This window comes from Podarcis erhardii (assembly GCF_964252035.2).
Source record: "Podarcis erhardii genome assembly, chromosome: 4".
Lineage (NCBI taxonomy): Eukaryota > Metazoa > Chordata > Lepidosauria > Squamata > Lacertidae > Podarcis > Podarcis erhardii.
In genome coordinates, this window is record NC_138508.1 from 1,189,918 (window position 1) to 1,211,038 (window position 21,121).

Here is a 21,121-nt window from a genome sequence, read left to right on the forward strand (position 1 = left end):
AGTATTATTCTTAATGATGTTTGAATGAACGAGCTCATTTTTAATCTAGAATGGAATACCTTATAGTCAATCCATTCACTAATAGTACAAATGGGGGGGGCTGGGGGGGGGAGAAAGAGACCAAAACAACTTCCCAACCAAGTGGATGTCAAGCCTGTTTCAACCTTGTAACTCCCCTAATATTTGGTTCCCTTGTTTTTATTTGATAGAATATGCGTCACCCAAAGAGCGCTTTTTACAAAAAGAAAGGAAGGACGAATACCAAGTCGTTTCATAGAACTTGGCACTCTTAAATTGCAGGAGAGCAGCTTGGCCACTGGGAGAACAGGATCCTGGACTCGGTGGATCACTGGCCTGGCTATTTTGTACATGGTGCAACTCAGGAATGGGTGAAGTCCCATTGAGTCTTGGGGGAGAAGGCAGGACTGGGCCTTCTTAGAATGAAAGATGATGTGTTATATTTTTACCAAGTAATTGGTTCTAAAAAATCAATCTCCAAATAATCAGCTTAATCTAAATAATCCGTTGAGAGCCTGTTTGGCAGAAAAGTATGGTGAAAATGGGGGGGGAAATCTGTCAGTAGTTTGTTTTGCTCTTGAAGCACAACTGCTTTCATGGGAATAAACACTGAATAAACAGCCTCTGAACTTGAAAATTTTGCTCTCCTTTCTTCTTGATTACTAGTGTTCGTGGCCAAAAAAAAAAAAAAAGGCGCATACCTAAAGCAAAGGGTACAGGCATGACGTTTGTGTGTCACATGCCTGTTTACTCCCAGCACTGCTGGGAACTTCCGTCCTATGTAGCTTCTGTGTCACGGCTTTTTCGCTGGGCACAAAGGCAAGCAGTCATGGTTTCCTCTGTTCCTGGACTACGCTGAATAAATGCTGTACATTTTTGCTTGCACATATTCCTCTGTCCGCCTCTTTCGTTGTGGATGATTTATACACTCTGCTGACAGAGTGTGCACAGGTCTTGGGACATAACTGAGGCTCGTGTTGCTAACTGATTGATGCTGTTCCATGGGAGACCGGTGATCGTCCGGAGCAAGCTGGACACCTGCCTGATCCCCCATCTCCCCGGCAGTATCCCAACAAAGCTAGGCCATTTTGCTTGGACAATTTAAGACCAGGAGTGACTTGTCAGATTTTAGCTGGCCCACATGCATCTGAAACTACAGAACATGGAGGCTGTCTTGAACCCCATATATATATATATTCCCATGTAGTGTGAGCGCTGCTGCTTTGCATGCAGTAGATCGATCCCTGGTTCAATCCTCAATATCTTCAGGTAGAGTTGGGAGTGTCCCCTGTCTGAAACCCTCACCACTGCCGGTCACTGTAGACAATAAACTCAGCTTCCTGTGTTCCATAAGCCGCTACTAGTATATCCTATCAGGTGCTTTAACAGAGAACTATCTCAGATAATTTATGTAAGATGATCCTTTCCCCCCCTGTGTTTATTTTCCTTTAATCTCTTGTGAAAGGAAAGCACCTCTGAACAATAATATGCTTTCCCTTGGATATGTTCCAGCTAGTTCTGCAATCTGATATTGTATGTGTAATTATTGTGGGTCAAAGGAATACAAGCAAAATTGGCTTGGATCACAATGGGCAGTGCAACAAAAGCCCTGCTAGTGCTTAGAATGAAAAAGTCACACTGATTTGTCCTCTTTGTGCCAAAAAATGGCCTGAAGTGTTGCACTGCTATACCAGCTGACAATTCCTTCTGGATCTTTGGCTTTTGTTTATAACAATGATGCTTCCTAATTCTGTTGTTTTCTGTGCAGATCACACTAGCTAGTTCTTGCTACATAGCATCACTTGCTCATAGATTTCTTTCTCTTTTACACATGGATACATTAACACACACACCAGGTTAAGGGGGGGGGGAACCCCTTCCTGTCTGTTGCCAGATTTAGGCTTTATCTATAATTTCTGGCTCTGCTGTGAGCCTCTTGGATGGTTTTTAATTTTTGAAGTCATTTAGGGTTGTGGTTTTTTTATAATCTGAATTTAAAAAGAAATCAACATTGCTAAAAACAAGGTGTTACATTAAGATAAGGTAAAGGTACCCCTGCCCGTACGGGCCAGTCTTGACAGACTCTGGGGTTGTGCGCCCATCTCACTTAAGAGGCCGGGGGCCAGCGCTGTCCGGAGACACTTCCGGGTCACGTGGCCAGCGTGACATCGCTGCTCTGGCGAGCCAGAGCCGCACACGGAAACGCCGTTTACCTTCCCGCTGGTAAGCGGTCCCTATTTATCTACTTGCACCCGGAGGTGCTTTCGAACTGCTAGGTTGGCAGGCACTGGGACCGAGCAGCGGGAGCGCACCCCGCCGCAGTGATTCGAACCACGACCTTTCGATCGGCAAGTCCTAGGCGCTGAGGCTTTAACCCACAGCGTCTTAAAAAACAAGAAAAAACAAAACGTGGTGTTGTATATATAAGTGCATTGTTAATTAATGAGCAACTAAAGAAGTTTATGTTTCCTGTTTTCCTTTCCCAAGCAGAGATAATGTGTAAGTGTGGTGTCAGCTCCCTAAAAAAAGGGAGAACCTTTCCTAAAAAAGTCAACAACTTTGGGGTTCCCTCCCCCTTAAAAAAGGTCATGAACTCTGGGGAACGGGGGGAGGGGCGCCAGAGGGATCTTTGCACCATGGCACCAGATTTGCTTAAGATGGCCCTGCGTATACCCCTACCCAAAATTATTTCTTCTCTGCCTTTTGTCAATTGTATTCCTAATATTCTTCCTTCGTCATCTTTAGATAGGATTTTTGCATCTATCTTTTGGTATATATATATATATATATATATATATATATATATATATATATTTGCTTTCGTAGATTTTCACGGGTACAGGAATGCAGGTTTTGGTGTCCTCGGGTGTCTTCCCGTGTAAAAGTTGGGGTGTCTAGGCGACGTTTCGACGAGGTCTCACTCGTCATCTTCAGGCTGGTGCTTTCGGCTTCTTGTTACTGGAACAGAGCAGGATCTCAGTGTTTGAGTTCCTATAAATACTGTAGAGGGGGTGTGGTGTATAGCCTCCAATGTTCTGGGCAGAGAGGAAGTTCCCAGGCTAGTGTGCCTTTTCTTCTTTTGTTCCTTAATTACTTGATAGATATCTTGAGTGATTTCTTGAGTGATATCCTGAGTACCACTTAGGTGGGTCATTAGGTGTGGATTAGTTGTTAAAGTCTTTGTGTCTTGACCTCTTGAACTTTGTGAAGAGTTTTCCTGAGAAGATGGCTGTACTGTACTGAGAAGATGGCTGTACTCGCCCCTATACACGAAGCCAAGCCAGAGCACAACTAAGTACAGTACAGCCATCTTCTCAGGAAAACTCTTTCAGGGTCTTATAGTACTTTCTTGACAAACCATCTGGCCCTGGTGCTTTGCCTAGCTGCATCTCATTTATTGCATTCTCAACCTCTTGTCTTGTAATCAATCCATTAAGCAGGATCTTTTTATTTTAGGGAATTTTTTGCAATCCATTTAAATTGCTCAATTTTCTCTTTAACTTCTTTTCCACTTTTATACAGATGTTTATAATACTTCTGAAAGCATCTTCTTATCTCTGCAGGGCTCTCCACAGACTTTCCTTCTGATACAATATTAGTAGTAGTACTTTGTTTCTGTCTCTTTTTTAACTGCCAAGCAAGCAGTTTTCCACATGTATTTGCAGATTCAAAATTCCTTTGTCTCATCATCCTTATTTTCCATTCTATTTCCTGGTTTATATTCTGGGAATACTGAATCTGTAAAGCTTTAATTTCCTTTTGGATCTGCAGGTTCTTTGGGTTACATCTCAAATTCTGCTATCTTTTAATTGAGACAAAATATTGTCTATTTTCTTAGTCCGTATCTCAAAGTAATCTTTAAGAGTCTTTTGGGCTTTCCCAGTTGTCTGTTCATTCCTCAACAAATCATCATTCATTCTCCATCTGAAGGATCCCTGCAGAAATATTTTCATTTCCAAAAACAGCATTATGATCAGAGCAAGTCTTTGGGCATATTTCAACTTTGTTACTCTGGGAACAATGTCTCTGGATATCCATAAATAGTCATTTCTTGAGAATGATTGATTTGCATCGGAATAGAATGTGAAGGCTTTTTCTGTTGGATTTCTCACTCTCCGTATGTCTGACAGATCAAATTTGTCCACCATTTCAAAAAAGACCTTCGGTAGTCTGCCAGAATTCATAACTTTCTGTCTCTGTGTTCTATCCATAAGGGTTGATGTGACACCATTCAAATCTCCCATCAAAATCAATTTGTAATCCATATAATACAGAAATCTTGTTTCTAGATTCTTAAAAAATTCCGCTTTGCCATCATTTGGTGCATAAATTCCCAAGAGCAAATATTTCTCGCCTTCTGCCTTGTCTTTTACTGCAATATATCTTCCCTCCTCATCTTTAAACAACATTTTAGGATTCCATTTTACTTTAATAGAAGACCACTCCTCTTTTCTTCACTTTGTCCAATGAAATGAATTCCTGTCCAAGTCTTTTATTCTGAAGTACTTTTCTATGTAATCTGGTGACATGAGTTTCTTGCAGACAAATTATATCCAAATTCTGTTTTGCTAACACATGATACACTTGGTTCCTTTTTTGTTGTGAGTTCAAGCCGTTAACATTCCAAGAGTAAATTTTCAGTGCCATCTTGTGATATTAGGGAGCCCCCGCACCTGCCCCCGATGCCTGTGGACTTTCCAATCCAAGTTCCTCAATGTTTTTTCCCAAAAAACCCTCATTTTTTTCCCCAACCGTCTTAATTCTTTGTTCCCTTCCTTGAAATTTGAAGAAGAGGACCTCTGGGAACTCCCACCTGAAGATGGTATTCTTCCTTCTCAGAGCTCCAGCCAGGTCCGCGTAATTGTTCCTTAAATTCAAAAAGTGTTTTGGAATCTCCTTGAACAAAACAATTGGCTTGTCTTTTATCTTCAGACTTTTTTTGTAATGTAGGCTCAAAATCCTGTCTCTCTGTTCCTTTGTCTTGAAAACCAGTATACAGTCATATACCACTTTTGAATCTTTCTTAGATGGCCTATAGGCCATCTCAATCCAGGAACTTAACTCATCTTTTTCCAGATCCCAGCAGGCTGTAAACTCCTCAATTAGCCAATCCTTAAGATTATCTTGTTCCAATTGAGGTGTGCCTCTCACTCTCAGTTGGTTCTCACGTTCCTTCATCTGTAAGAAGGCAATTGCATTAAGCGCCTCCTGTTGGGTCCTCTCCACATCAAGTACTCTCACTGTTTCCAATACCATCAGTCTTTTTTTCGTGACCAGCAACTTCTTCCCTGACCTCTTGAAAACTGATTTCAAGTCAGTAAATTCTTGTTTTAGCTCCTGTACATTCTGCTGGGTTCCTTTAGCATCTGTTCTTATTTCTGTTAACTTATACATCACTGACTCTTCAAAAGTTGGTCTTTGGAGCCTCTTTTGTCTTTAACTTTGCTTTTCTCAGGTTTATCTACCCCATTAGCCGTAACTATTCCACAGTGTCAAGGTCAAGTCACCCAGTCACAGTCCACAAAATTTTTAGTACACAGGCAGCAGCAGGCAGCTCCCCCCTTTCAAAGTCTTATTCTTTTTACTCTGCTTATTCTTTTTTAAAAACCACCACAAGAAGCTCAAACACTACAGAGCGGCATCTTGCCATTAAAGTAAGGAGTGTTGGGTTTGGCTGTCCTTTCTTGGTATTAGTTGACATTTTTATTTCTTCTCTATATAAACACTGATGTCAGGATACAGGAAGCTTCTGATTCTAAGCAGTTGCCAGGGTTGGAAGATGGCCCAGAGCAAAGAGGGGGGGAGGTTGTCATGGAAACACTCTCCCAGAATGTAGGTGAAAGGCTGAACTCCACTGATAGCCTCTCAGACATGGCGGGCCAGCCTTTGAGTATTCAAGAGCAGGAAAAAGGATGTGATTTGTCACAGAGTATGAAGAGAAGGTTCCTCCCACGTTGCATTTGTAGGATGAAACGTGACACTGAGAACTTAGTTGAGTCACCATCGTAATGGCAACCAGCTCACGGGAGAGGAGCTCCTGGTAATCTGTTCTTTTCTTGGAATAAAACCAACTTTATAAATGAACTGCACTCATGCACGACTCACTGCCATCACAACTTACTATCCCTATATATACAGTGGTTCTCTCTAGGTACACACAGGGCTGGTGTGTTCTTCAAGCTATCCTATTTGTCGATCCCGCCCACAGAGGTATTTTCACTCTGAGAGATCGGGGGGTGGGTAGTGCTTAAGCACCCCATATTTAATGTTTAACAATAATTACTGAGTGCTGGGTGGATTTCTACAACAGTATTAAAAATACATGTATTCAATAAACATTGGCCACATGTTATAAAAGGAATATGGATTGTGTTTCCCCACCTTTTGATTTCTCCAGGCAACCAAAATTTAAGATACTTAACTTGTGGTGCCCAGAACTGAACCCAGTATTCTAGGTGGGGCCTGACCAAGGCAGAATAAAGTGGTACTATTCCTGCCCTTGATCTGATTCTGCCTTCTGCCACATTGGCCTCCGCTCCCCATTTGGTGTCGTCTGCAAATGGGATGAGCACCCCCTCACTTCCTTCATGCAAGTCATTTTTATAGACGTTGAACAACAACGGGCCCAGGACAGAACCCTGCAGCAGCCCTCTTGTCACTTTTCCCAGGATGATGAGGAACCATGAAGGAAGACTGTTCGGGTTTGGTCAGTCAAATCCACCTAACAGTTACCTTGTTCAGCTCACATATTACCAGCTTCCAAGTAAATATTTCATGGGGGCACTTTGTCAATAGCCTTACTGAAATCAAGACGCACTATTTCCACAGCTCTCCCCTGATCAACAAAGTTTGTAACTCCATCCAAAAAAGGGGGAGGAGAGATTTCTCTGGATTTACTTGTTTTTGAGAAAGCCATGCTTTCATCTAGTATGTTTATATTGTGAAATCTTCAGATGAAGGGCACATAATATTAAAAATGATAATAAATAAGGATATTGACAAGCTGGAACATGTGCAAAGGAAGGCGATTTATGTCTTTATTTAATTTGTATAATATTCGACCCAGTAGTGCTGAATTGAATAAAATATTGGTGGTGGGATCAGGTAAGGCCCGCATAGCACAATAAATCACATGATGCATGCATGCCATTGGAATGTCAATGCCTATCAACTGGGGGTGTGGCACCTTCAAATATATTATTAGGGGGCAAAGACCCCTCGGCCTCTAAGGGTAGGCTCCTAACCCCTGCACCCACAGGTCTAAGGATGGTTACAACATAAAAGCACAATATAAAAACACAATACACATCTGTAACCCCCCCTCCCCACCACGTTTTAAAAGGACATTACATGTCAATCAGCCAAAGGCCTGGTTTAAAAGGTGCTGATTTGCCTGTCTCCTAAAGCTGTATAATGGTTTTTCCAACCTTTGTATGGATTCTTTGATGGGAAGTGAGAGAGTACCTCCGACTAAAGCTCTTTCCACATTCCACACACTGATAGGGTTTCTCCCCTGTATGAATTTTTTGATGGGAAGTGAGATGGGAGCTATGACTGAAGCTCTTCCCACATTCCATGCACTCATAGGGTTTCTCCCCTGTATGAATTCTGTGATGGAAAGTGAGAGAGTAGCTCCGACTAAAGCTCTTTCCACATTCCACACACTGATAGGGTTTCTCCCCTGTATGAATTTTTTGATGGGAAGTGAGATGGGAGCTATGACTGAAGCTCTTTCCACATTCCATGCACTCATAGGGTTTCTCCCCTGTATGAATTCTTTGATGGGAAAAGAGAGAGTCTCTCCGACTGAAGCTCTTTCCGCATTCCACACACTGATAGGGTTTCTCCCCTGTATGAATTTTTTTATGGCAAGTGAGATCGGAGCTCGTCCTGAAGCTCTTTCCACATTCCATACACTGATAGGGTTTCTCCCCTGTATGAATTCTTTGATGGGAAGTGAGAGAGCATCTCATTCTGAAGTGCTTTCCACATTCCACACACTCATAGGGTTTCTCTACTGTATGAATCTTCTGATGGGAAGTGAGATAGTGGCTGTGACTGAAGCTCTTTCCACATTCCACACACTGATAGGGTTTCTCCCCTGTATGAATTCTGTGATGGGAAGTGAGAGATGCACCAAGACTGAAGCTCTTTCCACATTCCATGCACTCATAGGGTTTCTCCCCAGTATGAATTTTTTGATGTACAGTGAGATTGGAGCTCTGACTGAAGCTCTTTCCGCATTCCACACACTGATAGGGTTTCTCCCCTGTATGAATTCTTTGATGGGAAGTGAGAGAGGACCTCTGATTGAAGCTCTTTCCACATTCCACACACTGATAGGGTTTCTCCCCTGTATGAATTATTTGATGGGAAGTGAGAGAGGACCTCTTCCTGAAGCTCTTTCCACATTCCACACACTGATAGGGTTTCTCTCCTGTATGAATTCTCTGGTGCTTAGTGAGATTGGCGCTCTGACTGAAGCTCTTTCCACATTCCACACACTGATAGGGTTTTTCCCCTGTATGAATTCTTTGATGCAAAGTGAGATGGGCGTTCTTCCTGAAGCTCTTTTCACATTCCGTGCACTGATAGGGTTTCTTTCCAATGAGATTTCTTTGATGGGATGTGGAATGGGAGCTATGACTGCAGCTGTCTCCATACTCCAAATTTTTCCGTGGCTTCTCCTCTCTGGGGATTTTGTCGTGTTCACCTTTGTTCTCGATTTCCAATTCATCACAATCTGCAATGGAGACAAAAAGGGATTAGAGCCTCAGGAACAAATGAAGAGGAACTGAAGGGAGTTGGGTGAGTGTTCATTACCTTTGTTGTTTGTCATTAATCAACATATTTATTATTAGATTCTGATGGGTTGTTGAATGTTGCTTTTTTTGATATATAGTAGTGGCCAAAATTGTAGAAGCCTTTGGGGGAAAGTGTATTTCAGAGGTTTGATGGCTCATAACACCAGCTCATAACAGCACTTCTTTTGGAGTAATATCGTGAAATTATTTAGCAATGGACAGATAATTTAATCAAGAATGTAATGCAACAAACTTTGTTCAATTATCTGTATTAAATTAAAAAGCCATAGCCAAATAACCAGAAAAAGGAAGCAAACTTGCTTAGGTTGACTTTTGTCAGTGTTACAGGTAGGTAGCCGTGTTGATCTTTCTTAGCTGAAACAAAATAAAAAAATTCCTTCCAGTAGCACCTTAGAGAGCAACTAAGTTTGTTATTGGTAGGAGCTAGTATCTGAAGAAGTGTGCATGCACACGAAAGCTCATACCAACAGCAAACTTTGTTGGTCTCTAAAGTGCTACTGGAAGGATTTTTAAAATTTTGTTTTGTCAGTGTGTTATGTGATTGCTATCAAGTTGTTGTTGGTTCTTTTGTGTTCTTTCATTTAGCGAGTTTGCAGAACATGATAAAAATTTTAAAATGGCACAAAGAGTTGACTGGTCAACCATAAAGCAATGTAAAATAGTACTATTAAGTGAACAAGGCTATAGTTATGGAGAAATTAGAAGCAAGATTGGGGGAAACGTAACAAAAGCTGGCATTTCCAAATTTTTGAAGAGATATAAGGAGACTCAGTTACTACAAAATCAGACTGGTAAAGGCAGGAAAAGGTGCACAACAGCAAGTGACGATTGAAAATGGAGAGACTGCGAACGTGACAGAAGAAAATTATCTGGTGGCTGTCACCGATGGAAGCGAAAGCTCTGAAAAGGCTCAATATGGAGGCCAAGTGGCCGAAATATTGGGAAATTTTGGAACAAGAAGGAGATAGATTGAAACTGCAGAGTTTCAAGAAATTAAAAGATAAAGTGCGAGACTGGTTTCATTACCATCAGATAATGGAGGCATATAATTTGGACAAGAAAATTGGCTTCCAGGTGGGAAAATCAAAATTAGAAACAGAATTGCTAGAACCCAAAATTAAGAATTTGTCAAGAATGTATAACTTGCTGTTGAAATGGAACACTCAGGATGAAACGGTTAAATCTGCTATGATTAAATGGGCACAAGATGTTGGACATAATATCATGTTTGCTGATTGGGAACAGTTATGGACCACAGGTATGAAGTTTATGGCATGTAATGCCTTAAGAGAGAATATTATGAAAATGATTTATAGGTGGTACATGACCCCAGTCAAGCTTGCAAAAATTTATCATGTGCCCGATAATAAATGTTGGAAATGTAGAGAAAATGAAGGCACATTTTTTCATCTTTGGTGGACATGCCCAAGGATTAAGGCTTTCTGGGAGATGATATATAATGAACTGAAAAAGGTTCATATAATGAACTGAAAATTTAAATATACCCCTTTGAAGAAACCAGAGGCCTTTCTTCTGGGCATAGTTGACCAATCGGTGTTAAAGAAGGATAGAACTTTCTTTATGTATGCCACAACAGCAGCAAGAATACTTATCGCAAAATATTGGAAGACACAAGATCTACCCACTTTGGAAGAATGGCAGATGAAGGTGATGGACTACATGGAACTAGCAGAAATGACTGGCAGGATACGAGATCAGGGAGAAGAGTCAGTGGAAGAAGACTGGAAGAAATTTAAAGACTACTTACAGAGACACTGTAAAATTAATGAATGTTAGAATAATGTTGGATTGGAATTAAGTGGTTTCTAGCTGTACTGGGTTAAAATAATATGAAAAAACGGGTTTATATAAGTAAAAATTCAAGATTGTAATAATTTAAAAATAAGATTTGGATAGCGTAAAGAGGGAAAGAAATTGTTGAATTAATAATTTGATCTGGAATACAAAAAAGGGAGGTATGAGGAGGTCTGAGAAACAAGTTAATGAAAAATAATGTGATGGAAAGATCGATTGTTTTTAACAATTTTTACTTTGTATTTTTTTCTTTCTTTTTTCTTCTTTTTCTTTTTATTTTTTGTAATGTAAAAACCTTAATAAAAAAATTATATATATATATATATAAAAGGAAATCATCTGGGTGTTTACAAGATGACATGGCGCAATGTAATGTGAAGTTGAGTGCAAGGACTGGTCTAAATGCTAGAATTCCAAGGGAAAAGCCATTATCTCTCAAGCAAAGGTGGAAAAGATTAAACTGTGCTACAACCCATGTTAACTGGACAGCAGAACAATGGGACAGTGTTATTTGGATGAGACCCAAATCTCCTTGCTTGGTACTAATGGCATGAAATATGCGAGGAGAAGAATCAGAGATTTGCATCAGGGGTTGGCAATCTGTGGCCTATGGGCCGAAAGTGGCCCACGAGCGGCCCCCCGAACTGAGCCATCTGCTCAGCATGTTCCCACGTGCTGCGCTAAACCGGCGCGGCGCAGCACAGGGACTCGCTTCTGCGGTGCCGGAAATCACTTCTGCAGAGATGCAGACGGCAGAGATCGCACTCATGCGCGCGATCTTACCCATGGATCCGGTTTGTGGGAGTGAACTGGCCCAGACGGGGTAAGGCTTGCTGACCCCTGATTTATATCCTACTTGCATTACACCGACCGTGAAACACGCAGATAGTGTGATGATCTGGGGTTGTATGGCAGCAAAAGGTGTGGGCAGAATTTGCGTCATAAAACGGAATGTAAATGCTCCAAAATACATAAATGAAATACTTGAGCCCAAACTGAAGCGTTCCACATGTGATCTTTCCCCAGATACCGAAGCATTTAGATATATTTATATAAATATTTACTGATTCATTTTTATTTTATATTTCCACAGGATTCAGCTCCATGTCATGTTGCTGCTGTGTGCAAAAGGTGGTTTCAAGAGAATCAATTCCACTGCTGGAATGGCCTGGGAATAGCCCAGACCTTAACCCAATCAGAAATCTATGGAGCCAACTAAAGAAACTTGTTAGTCAGAAGCAACCCAGCAATAAAGCCCAATTAACAGAGGCAATGATTCCATCTTGGTTTCACGTTATTACAGCTGCAGAACTAAGAAACTTGCTTCACTCCATGGGAAGACGTTGTAAGGCCAGAATTAAAGCTAAAGGTTCCCAAACTCAGTATTAATTGACATGGTGAGAATTTCTGTTAGAAGTTTGGCAGATGAAAATGATGGACTTTGCAAATCTGGTGACACTGACAGGAAAAATTCAAAACCAGCACGATTAAGTATTCCAAAAGGGTTGGAGTAAATTTATACGATATCTGAAAGATTATTGTAAGCAAGTAACATCACTAGCAGGGTGATGTTAAATTTTGAGCCATTCTGTAATGAGTGTAGTAAGAATTGGAAAATGTACAAATTGCAATGATATAAAGATTAATTTTGAAAGCCATGAGGTGGCAGGGAAGGAAGTTGAGGCTCTAAAGAGCCAGGGTGGTATAGCGGATAATGATGATGCAAATGTACAATATTAAATGGAGAATAATTTTAAAAATTATATATATAAGAAAAAAGTGTAATTTGCTGCTGTCAGGGAACTGCCATCAGAAGGGCAGGTGGTGGAAGGGCTCACGGAGGCTAGGAGAGACTCGGCAGCAGAGGAGGGAACCAGCAGGGGGAGAGAAGGAGCTCCGAGGGAAAGTGAGTCGGAGGGATGGCTCAGAGACACTTCCAGCGAAAACAGTGGGGAAGTTTCAGGACCTCCTATAGGGACACCCACCCCTCGCCGGAAACTGTCGCGCCGAGAATCCCGAAGACGCGTTTCCGTTAAGGAGCTTTTATGTTGGAAGAGATTCCGCAAACGCCCACTGTTGGATTCTGCCAGCGATTGAGGGAGTCATGCTTAAGGGGCTCCGCTATAGACAGAGCTTTGATAATCAGGCCAAACTCTGAGGGACTAAGCTTTACGCACAAGCAGCTCATCATCCCATCACAGCAATCCGACAGTCCCTGAAAGCCGCTTGTGCAAGGAGAGGCATCATGAGCAACCCAACAGGAGCCGGAGACGCAGGAGGAGCTGGAGCGGGTCCAAGCCTGGAAGAAAGGTACAGGGTGTTGGAAGTCCAGCTAGCACTGCAAACGGCGAGGCTCGAGGAGAGGCGGGCTCAGGATGCAGAAAAGGGAAAAACCACCCCACTCGCAAGGAAGGTGCCAGGATTGGTACAAAGGTTTGGGGGTGATCCCAGAAACTATCAAGCCTTTAGGACAGAGATGCAATATGCCCTCAATCTGCAGTTTGATGACTTTCCCGATGAGGAATCGAGGGTAGCGTTTGTGATTGGGCATCTCGAAGGGGGGGCGAAAGACTGGGTGAGGCCCCTGATGGCAGCGAATAATGACGCCTTAAAGGACTTGAGGAATTTTTTTCGTGCCATGGATCTGATGTTTTCCAGCGAGATTGAGCAGGGAGTGGTGCGCAGACAGTTAATGGCGTGTAAACAGGGGAACCGATCTGTCCATGAGTACTGGACTGAGTTCACCATGTTGATCCATAAATTGGGGTGGGACCTGTCGGCGGCACCGATACAAATGCTGTTCGAAGAAGGGCTATCTTCGGCGGTGAAGGACGAACTTTCCCGGGCGCCCAGGGCGGAGTCTATGGACCAGCTGACCAAATCCGCGCTGGCCATAGGAGCACGCCAGGAGGCGAGAGCTTTGGAGAAGCGGGAAGGGAAAGGGGAACGTTGGAGGGATTTCCGCATTCCAGAGATTCCAGAGAAGCATTCCCCGCCAGTAGAGCCGATGGAAATTGGAACAGCGTGCGCGCGCGTGCAGTTTCAAACCCCAATGAAGGGCGGAAGAAGGAGGGAAAGAGCGCCAAGAAATGTTTTCTCTGCCAACAGCCAGGTCACTTTGCCAGAGTCTGCCCACAAAGAAAGGAATGGCAAGGGATGGCGGGAGCTGTTGGGGGGGAGGAGGAGGGGGTTAAGGAGCAAGTAAAAGCCAACGCCTGGCTGCCACCATCGGGACACAGCAGCCAGGCCAAAGAGCAGTGAATGTGCCCACGCCGGAGCCCCCAAGACCAGCACTTGTCGTAGAGGTGGTGCTAGAGCTACCAAACGGACATCTGCTAAAGATAAAGGCGCTATTGGACTCAGGCAGCTCCTGTAATTTTATGAGTAAGGAGTTTGCAGCCGAACACCAGATACAGACTATCCCTTTAAGTAACCCTTTGCAGGTGACCACAATTGATGGGAGGGAGCTGTTGGGGGGAGAAGTTAACCAACAGACTGTCCCAATGATAATGAAGGTGGCAAGACACACAGAACTGATAGCGTTTAATGTGGCCACCTTGGGAAGAGCGCCCATTATTTTGGGGATGAGCTGGCTAGCGCTGCATGATCCGCTAGTGGGATGGCACCAGCGGGTAGTTTCCTTTGGGTCAGCACATTGCCTAGAACACTGCAAGGAGGGGAAGGCTCAGGAAGGAGCCAAGGCCACTCTAGCAGGGACGAAAGTAACTGATAAAGGGAAGGTGCCCCGACAATACGCCGACCTGGGTAACGTCTTCAGCGAAAGAGAAGCAGATAAACTGCCCCCGCATAGACCCTTTGACTGTCAAATCAACCTACTCCCTGGGGCCCAGCTGCCAGTGGGCAAGCTGTACGCCATGTCCGATAGGGAGATGCAGGAGTTAAGGGAGTTCATTGACAAAAACCTGAAACGGGGTTTCATCAGAGAGTCAAGAGCGGTGGGGGGCAGCCCAGTGTTTTTTTGTGGACAAAAAAAAACACGGATAAACCCAGGCTTGTAGTGGATTACAGGGCCCTGAATGCCGTGTCAGAACCAGTGGCTTTCCCCATGCCCAGAATTGATGACATTTTGACCCGAGTGAGGAAGGGAAAGATTTTTACCAAACTGGACCTGAGGGGGGCGTATAACCTGATATGGATGAGGAAGGGGATGAATGGAAAACCACCATGTTCACCCCTTTAGGGGCTTTTGAGTATCTCGTTATGCCCTTCGGTCTACAAGCAGGCTCAGCCTGTTTTCAATCATTCATGAACCACGTCCTGGGACCTTTGCTTTACAAGAATTGCGTGGCCTTCTTAGATGACGTGTTGGTATACTCAGAGAACGAGGAGCAGCATGTACGGGACGTCCGGGAAGTACTGGGCAAGCTGCAAGCAAACCAGCTGTGGGTGAAACTGGAGAAGTGTCAGTTTCATACCAAGGAGGTGGAATTCCTGGGGTACCGCTTGTCAGACAAGGGATTGGCCATGGATCCCAGCAAGGTTCAGGCGGTACTGGAATGGAAGACCCCGAAAATGAAGAAGGATGTGCAAAGGTTCCTAGGGTTTGGAAACTTCTATCGGAAGTTCATCAAGAACTTTGCCCACTTGACGGCTCCCATCACTGATTGTCTCAGCAGCAAGAAGAAATTTGTTTGGACGGTAGAGGCGCAGCGAGCGTTCGAAGAGCTAAAGAAAGCGTTCACGTCTGAAGAACAGCTCCTGCATGTGGATCTACAAAAACCGATGAGAGTAGAAACTGATGCATCAGACCGGGCGGTAGGGGCGGTGCTTCTGCAGCCGGGGAAGAGTGAGTCGGAGTGTGGACCGTGTGCCTTCTTCTCGCGAAAGCTGAATAAATCCGAGAGGAACTACACCGTGTATGACCGAGAACTACTTGCCATTCATGAAGCGTTCCGAAGATGGCAGCACTTACTAATTGGTGCACAAACCAAAGTCCAAGTGTGCACTGACCACAAGAATCTAGAGTATTGGAGAACGGCACGAGTACTCAACCAACGACAAGTGAGATGGGCCCAGGAGTTCTCCAAATTCCACTTTGAAATTTGTTACGTGCCAGGCCCGGAAAACGTCAGGGCAGACGCTCTCTCCCGAAAACCAGAATATTTGGAGAGGGAGGGAGCGCCAGAAGAGAGACACATCATCCCAGAGGACCACTGGGTGTGTGGGGCGGCATTGGTGGGGCAAAGACAACTGGTAGAGGGAACTGAGAATGATGAATACGCCCAGGATAAGCTCAGAGGACTCTGGAGGGAGGGAGAGAACCCAGGAGGTTTTGAGGAAAGGAACGGGGCATTGTATTACAAAGGGGCACTGTATATACCCGAAGGAGAATTGAGGGGGAGGGTACTCAAACAGTTGCACGACAGCCCCACAGCGGGGCACTTCGGGCAACACAAAACCATGTGGTTGGTTACCAGGGAGTTTTGGTGGCCCAAGGTGCGGGAAGATGTACGGGAGTATGTAAGAGGGTGTGACCGATGCCAGCGAGCAAAAGGGGAGAGGCGGGCACCGGCGGGGTTATTGGAACCACTACCCACACCAGAACGACCATGGGAGGCAGTATCCATAGATTTTATGACGGATCTGCCGAAATCCAAGGGAAAAACAGCCATCATGGTTGTAGTAGACCTGTTAACCAAGATGTGCCACTTTGTAGCATGCTCACATGCGGTCACGGCAGAAGAGACAGCCAAGTTGTTTGTAGAACACATTTTTAGGTTGCATGGCGCCCCCTTGAGGGTGGTCTCAGACCGAGGGAAACAATTTATGTCCAGGTTCTGGAGGAAGCTCATGAGGTTACTGCACGTAGAGGTTAATCTTTCGACTGCCCGACACCCTGAAACCAACGGGCAGGCGGAAAGAGCAAACAGTATCCTCCAACAATACTTGAGGTGTTATGTCAATGACAGAGAAAATGATTGGGTAGAAAAGTTGGCTCTGGCAGAATTTGCCTACAATAATACGGAGAATGTGTCCACAGGGATGAGCCCCTTTTTGGCCAACTATGGGTGTCATCCCAGGGCATTTCCAGGGGAAGGAGGGGAAAGATGGAGCGTCCCGGCAGCAGAACAATTTGTAGAAGAGATGGAAGCGATCCATCGTCAGCTCCAACTTAACCTAGAAAGGTCCAAAGAAGAATACAAGAAGCAAGCAGACAGGAACAGAAGGGAAGGTGAAACCATAAGGGTGGGGGACCAGGTGTGGCTATCGACCCAAGGGTTGCCGTTCAAAGGGGGTTGTAAGAAATTGAGACCCAAAAGATTGGGACCATTTGAGGTCATACAACAGGTCAATCCAGTGGCGTTCAAACTCAGGTTACCGAACCACATGAAACTACACCCAGTATTCCACAGGTCATTGTTGTCACCGTACAGGGGGGACGTGAAGGGGTGTTCACACAGGGACCAGTCATAGAAGAAAGGGAACACAACAGCCATGTGGCGGAAATCATTGACTCCAGGTGGAAGGGTAATCAGGTGGAGTATTTGGTAGCTTGGGAAGGAGAACCAGAGTCAGAAAACACCTGGGTAAGTGCAGAGGAAGTCAATGATGAGGTTTTGATAGAAACGTTTCATCAAAGGTTCCCAAGGAAACCTCAGTCTGTAACGAGGTTCCGGAGGGAACATTTTGGCACCACCGACGAGGAAGAGGAGTTCGAAGGGTTCCCAGAATCGGAGCTGGAAGGAGTAGACTCCGATGAGGAGGAGTACTCGGGGACAAGGGACGGCAACCGGTGGAGGGAAGTGTTCGAGACTTCGGAAGATGAGGGAGGTTCTTTCTGGGGTTTTGCATCCTCACCGCCCATGGAGGAAGGGACGGGAGGGGGTGAAGGGGGCCCTGGAGGGGAGGTGGATGTCAGGGAACTGCCATCAGAAGGGCAGGTGGTGGAAGGGCTCACGGAGGCTAGGAGAGACTTAGCAGCAGAGGAGGGAACCAGCAGGGGGAGAGAAGGAGCTCCGAGGGAAAGTGAGTCGGAGGGATGGCTCAGAGACACTTCCAGCGAAAACAGTGGGGAAGTTTCAGGACCTCCTATAGGGACACCCACCCCTCGCCGGAAACTGTCGCGCCGAGAATCCCGAAGACGCGTTTCCGTTAAGGAGCTTTTATGTTGGAAGAGATTCCGCAAACGCCCACTGTTGGATTCTGCCAGCGATTGAGGGAGTCATGCTTAAGGGGCTCCGCTATAGACAGAGCTTTGATAATCAGGCCAAACTCTGAGGGACTAAGCTTTACGCACAAGCAGCTCATCATCCCATCACAGCTGCTCAAGGTTTATTGTGGAGGTGTTAGATTCCCAGGTGTTGTAGGGGGCGCTGCTGAGCTCTGTGAAAATATACAAGGTTTGTCACATAAAGGTATTTTTTGAATTCCCTGGCAGATAGGACGATCCCACAGGGAGCCTTACCAAGAGAGGCCACGATCCCCCGATTCTCCTCCATGACGTCCTTATGCAGAGCTCTCTGGTCAGGATCCAGCAACGCCCACTCCTCGTCCGTGAAACAAACAGAGATGTCTTCAAAGCAAACTGGACCCTAAAAGAAAAAGGGAAATGCCCTCCTCTGAAACAGGATCAATATGATCTGCTACACAATGCTCTGTTATTTCCTTCCTCTTAATTGCTGCGTTGTTTCAGTAGGATTGCTTTGCTTTAATGGAATTCTTTTATTCTGGGTATTCATCTTTGTACTCTGCCTTGTGTTTTCCACGTTATTCTGCCTATGCAAGAATCCCAGTTTCCCTGATGGAAGGATCCACTTTTCCCTCTCCTAATGAGTTGTTCTGGGGAGGATCCCTCCCAGTGCCCTAGAGGCAAATTCAAGGGGTTCATGGGGGCATCGAGGAATGGGGGGCAGGCTATATTTCGCAGCAGATGGGGAGGGCTAGGTGAATCCTGGCCTCTATTTGTTCTCGTCTGTCCACTGCTTAAAAGCCTATTTTAGCACTCAGTGATGAATATAGAAATACAAGAAGCCTACTTTGGATGGCCATCTGTCTTGGGTGATCTAGCTGAGACTCCTGCAATGCAGGGTGTGGGACTTGATGACCCTTGGGGTCCCTTTCAACTCTAGGATTCTATGAAAACTGCAACTACAGATGAATCCTACAGGCGACATTCAGAAGGCTGGTGTCACAGAGTTATCTGGGCAGGAAATCCCACACTTCACAGCCGGAGTTAACTCTTTATCAGCAAGAACACGATATTCACAATCTTGGCTGAGTTTCGGGCCTCATGACAACAGCAGCTCATTCCCTGAGGGTCTGTCAGTTTGCATTTCTTAGTGCAGAAAGGATGGATCTGATATTGATATTTCCTATACTATTTAATTCAAGAGGGTTCCGGAAGCTTCTCTGCATCAAAGAAACAAGCAGAAGGTTCCTGGTGTTTGGGTTATTCCTTCAGAGAAGCTGAGTACAGCTGGGTTAAAGTGGTTCTGTCATCTCTTCTGTCAAGGTCATGCTGACTATAAGAAGAGGCCAGAAGGAGACTGGGTTTCACTTTCTCTTTCTATATTTCTATCTCTCTTCCTTCTGGTGTTCTGTACATAGTATGCTGAGTGTTAAGGTTTAGACTTATTATAAGTTGTGGTAAGTTTAGGATAAGTCTGCTGCAACTGGATTTCTGATGGAGAGGGCCAATTCCGAACGTTTTGGATTTGGGACCCGTATCCTCATTTGTCTTCAGTAGCAGTAAAGCTCTGCTGGGTGAAATACAATTGCCTCTGGTCTATTTTGGGGGGTTCCTGTAACGTCTTTACACGTTCACTCTGCTAACTATACATTGGAGTTCTGCCTGGATCAATACTGAGTCAGCTGCCAAAAGAGAAGGCCCCTGGCTCCCCACAGCTTTCCAAGCCGCCTCCTCTCTGGGGTTTCTGGCAAGCGAAACAGTGCGCCAGCGTGAAGCCTGCCTTTGCTCCTCCATTGTCAGACGTCTCCTGGCTCGGAGAGACAAGCAGAAGGAGAGGGAGCCAGGGTCTTTTGCCTCACCATCCCCACTACTGACTCCCTGTTGCTACTCAGCTTCCAAAAAAAAAAGTGTCCCCGGATTCATTGAAAAATATCTGGTAACCATACTCTAGCCCTCCTAGAGGGAAGATTGCAATGCACAATGTGGAGGCAACGGAAGGGATTTATGTGATGTGAATCAGCCTGGTTGCTCCTGCCTTCCAGTAAATAACAACAACAACAACAACAACAACAACACCACTGCATGCCAAGCAGATGCTCTTGGTTCCCCATATTTCACTAGCCTTTCAACTTTATTCTCTTAACAAATGTGGAGATTCCACCTGCCTCTTTCGAAAGGAGAAAACTCACCTGATTAAAGGATTTGAGGTGAGGTATCATTTGTATAAGGGACGCGGGTGGCGCTGTGGGTTAAACAACAGAGCCTAGGACTTGCTGATCAGAAGGTCGGCGGTTCGAATCCCCGTGACGGGGTGAGCTCCTGTTGCTCGGTCCCTGCTCCTGCCAACCTAGCCAATGAAGCGAGATGAGCGCCGCAACCCCAGAGTCGGCCACATCTGGACCTAATGGTCAGGGGTCCCTTTATCCTTATTATCATTTGTATACCTTTTATGAGTTCTATGTTTTCAATGTTCCTGAGATCTTTTGATGAAGGTTGGTATATCAATTCAATTGACAACAACAACAACTATTATTATTAGTATTATTAATACTAATAGTAATAATATCCCACCCACCTGGCTGGTGTTCCCCAGCCACTCTTGGCAGCTTCCAACAAAATATTAAAATACAGTAATGCATCAAACAATAAAAGCTTCACTAAAGTAAATGCATGAAGTCAGAACTGACTGACAAAGGAGTCATTTGTATCTTGTGGAAAATGGATGCCTGGCTCTAGTGGGGGTCCTCATTCGGGGGGTCCTCAGGAGTTGCTCTCCCCACCCCCACTCCCCTGCTTCTGTCTCCTTTTCTTGCACTTGGACTCTCTGCCGCTCTCCAGACTGACCCCTGGGGTGGGGTCCCTTTTTCTTTGCTGTGAGGGCCAAGTGGGCAGAGCCAAATACATCTCCCTTGAAATTTAGGCAGCTAATTTATTATTATTATTCTCTTAGATGGCTTAACACACACACAGCCATTGATGCCCAGGTCCCTGGAGGCTCAGTGAGGAGCAGCGACCATTTCCGGCTGGTTTTCCAGCACCAATCCCTTTGGGAGAGAGAGGATGGGGTCCTGGGATGCCCTGCTCTGGGTGCGAGGGGATGGCTGCAGTGGCCTCCGTGGGGAGCTGCCCTGGGAGACACTGGGAAACTGGTCCCCAATGCAGAAGCCAGACTCTGGGCTGGGATCCCTCTCTTTATTCCCGGCCTCTCTTTCCCACCTTTTTTTTGAGGGGGGGGCTAGTCCATCTCGTCCAGCTTTGGAAAACCATTTGCAGATGTTTCCTCTGTTCTGCAATGACGCTGAGCGACGTCACA

The 21,121-nt window shown here is 45.0% G+C and overlaps 1 protein-coding gene and 1 long non-coding RNA gene across 2 annotated transcripts in view; one reads left to right on the plus strand and one right to left on the minus strand.

The window, feature by feature from the left end:
- Window positions 1–21,121, plus strand: part of LOC309341387 — an 81,732-nt gene that overhangs the window by 49,277 nt on the left and 11,334 nt on the right. The gene's annotated exons all lie outside the window — the stretch shown is intronic.
- LOC309340935 (uncharacterized protein) overlaps window positions 7,032–21,121 on the minus strand; it is a 157,465-nt gene continuing 143,375 nt past the window's right edge. Inside the window, exon 10 of the mRNA XM_081860200.1 lies at window positions 7,032–8,761. Coding sequence (XP_081716326.1) covers window positions 7,419–8,761 — 1,343 coding nt within the window. The 3' untranslated portion in view covers window positions 7,032–7,418. The remainder of the gene's footprint in view (window positions 8,762–21,121) is intronic.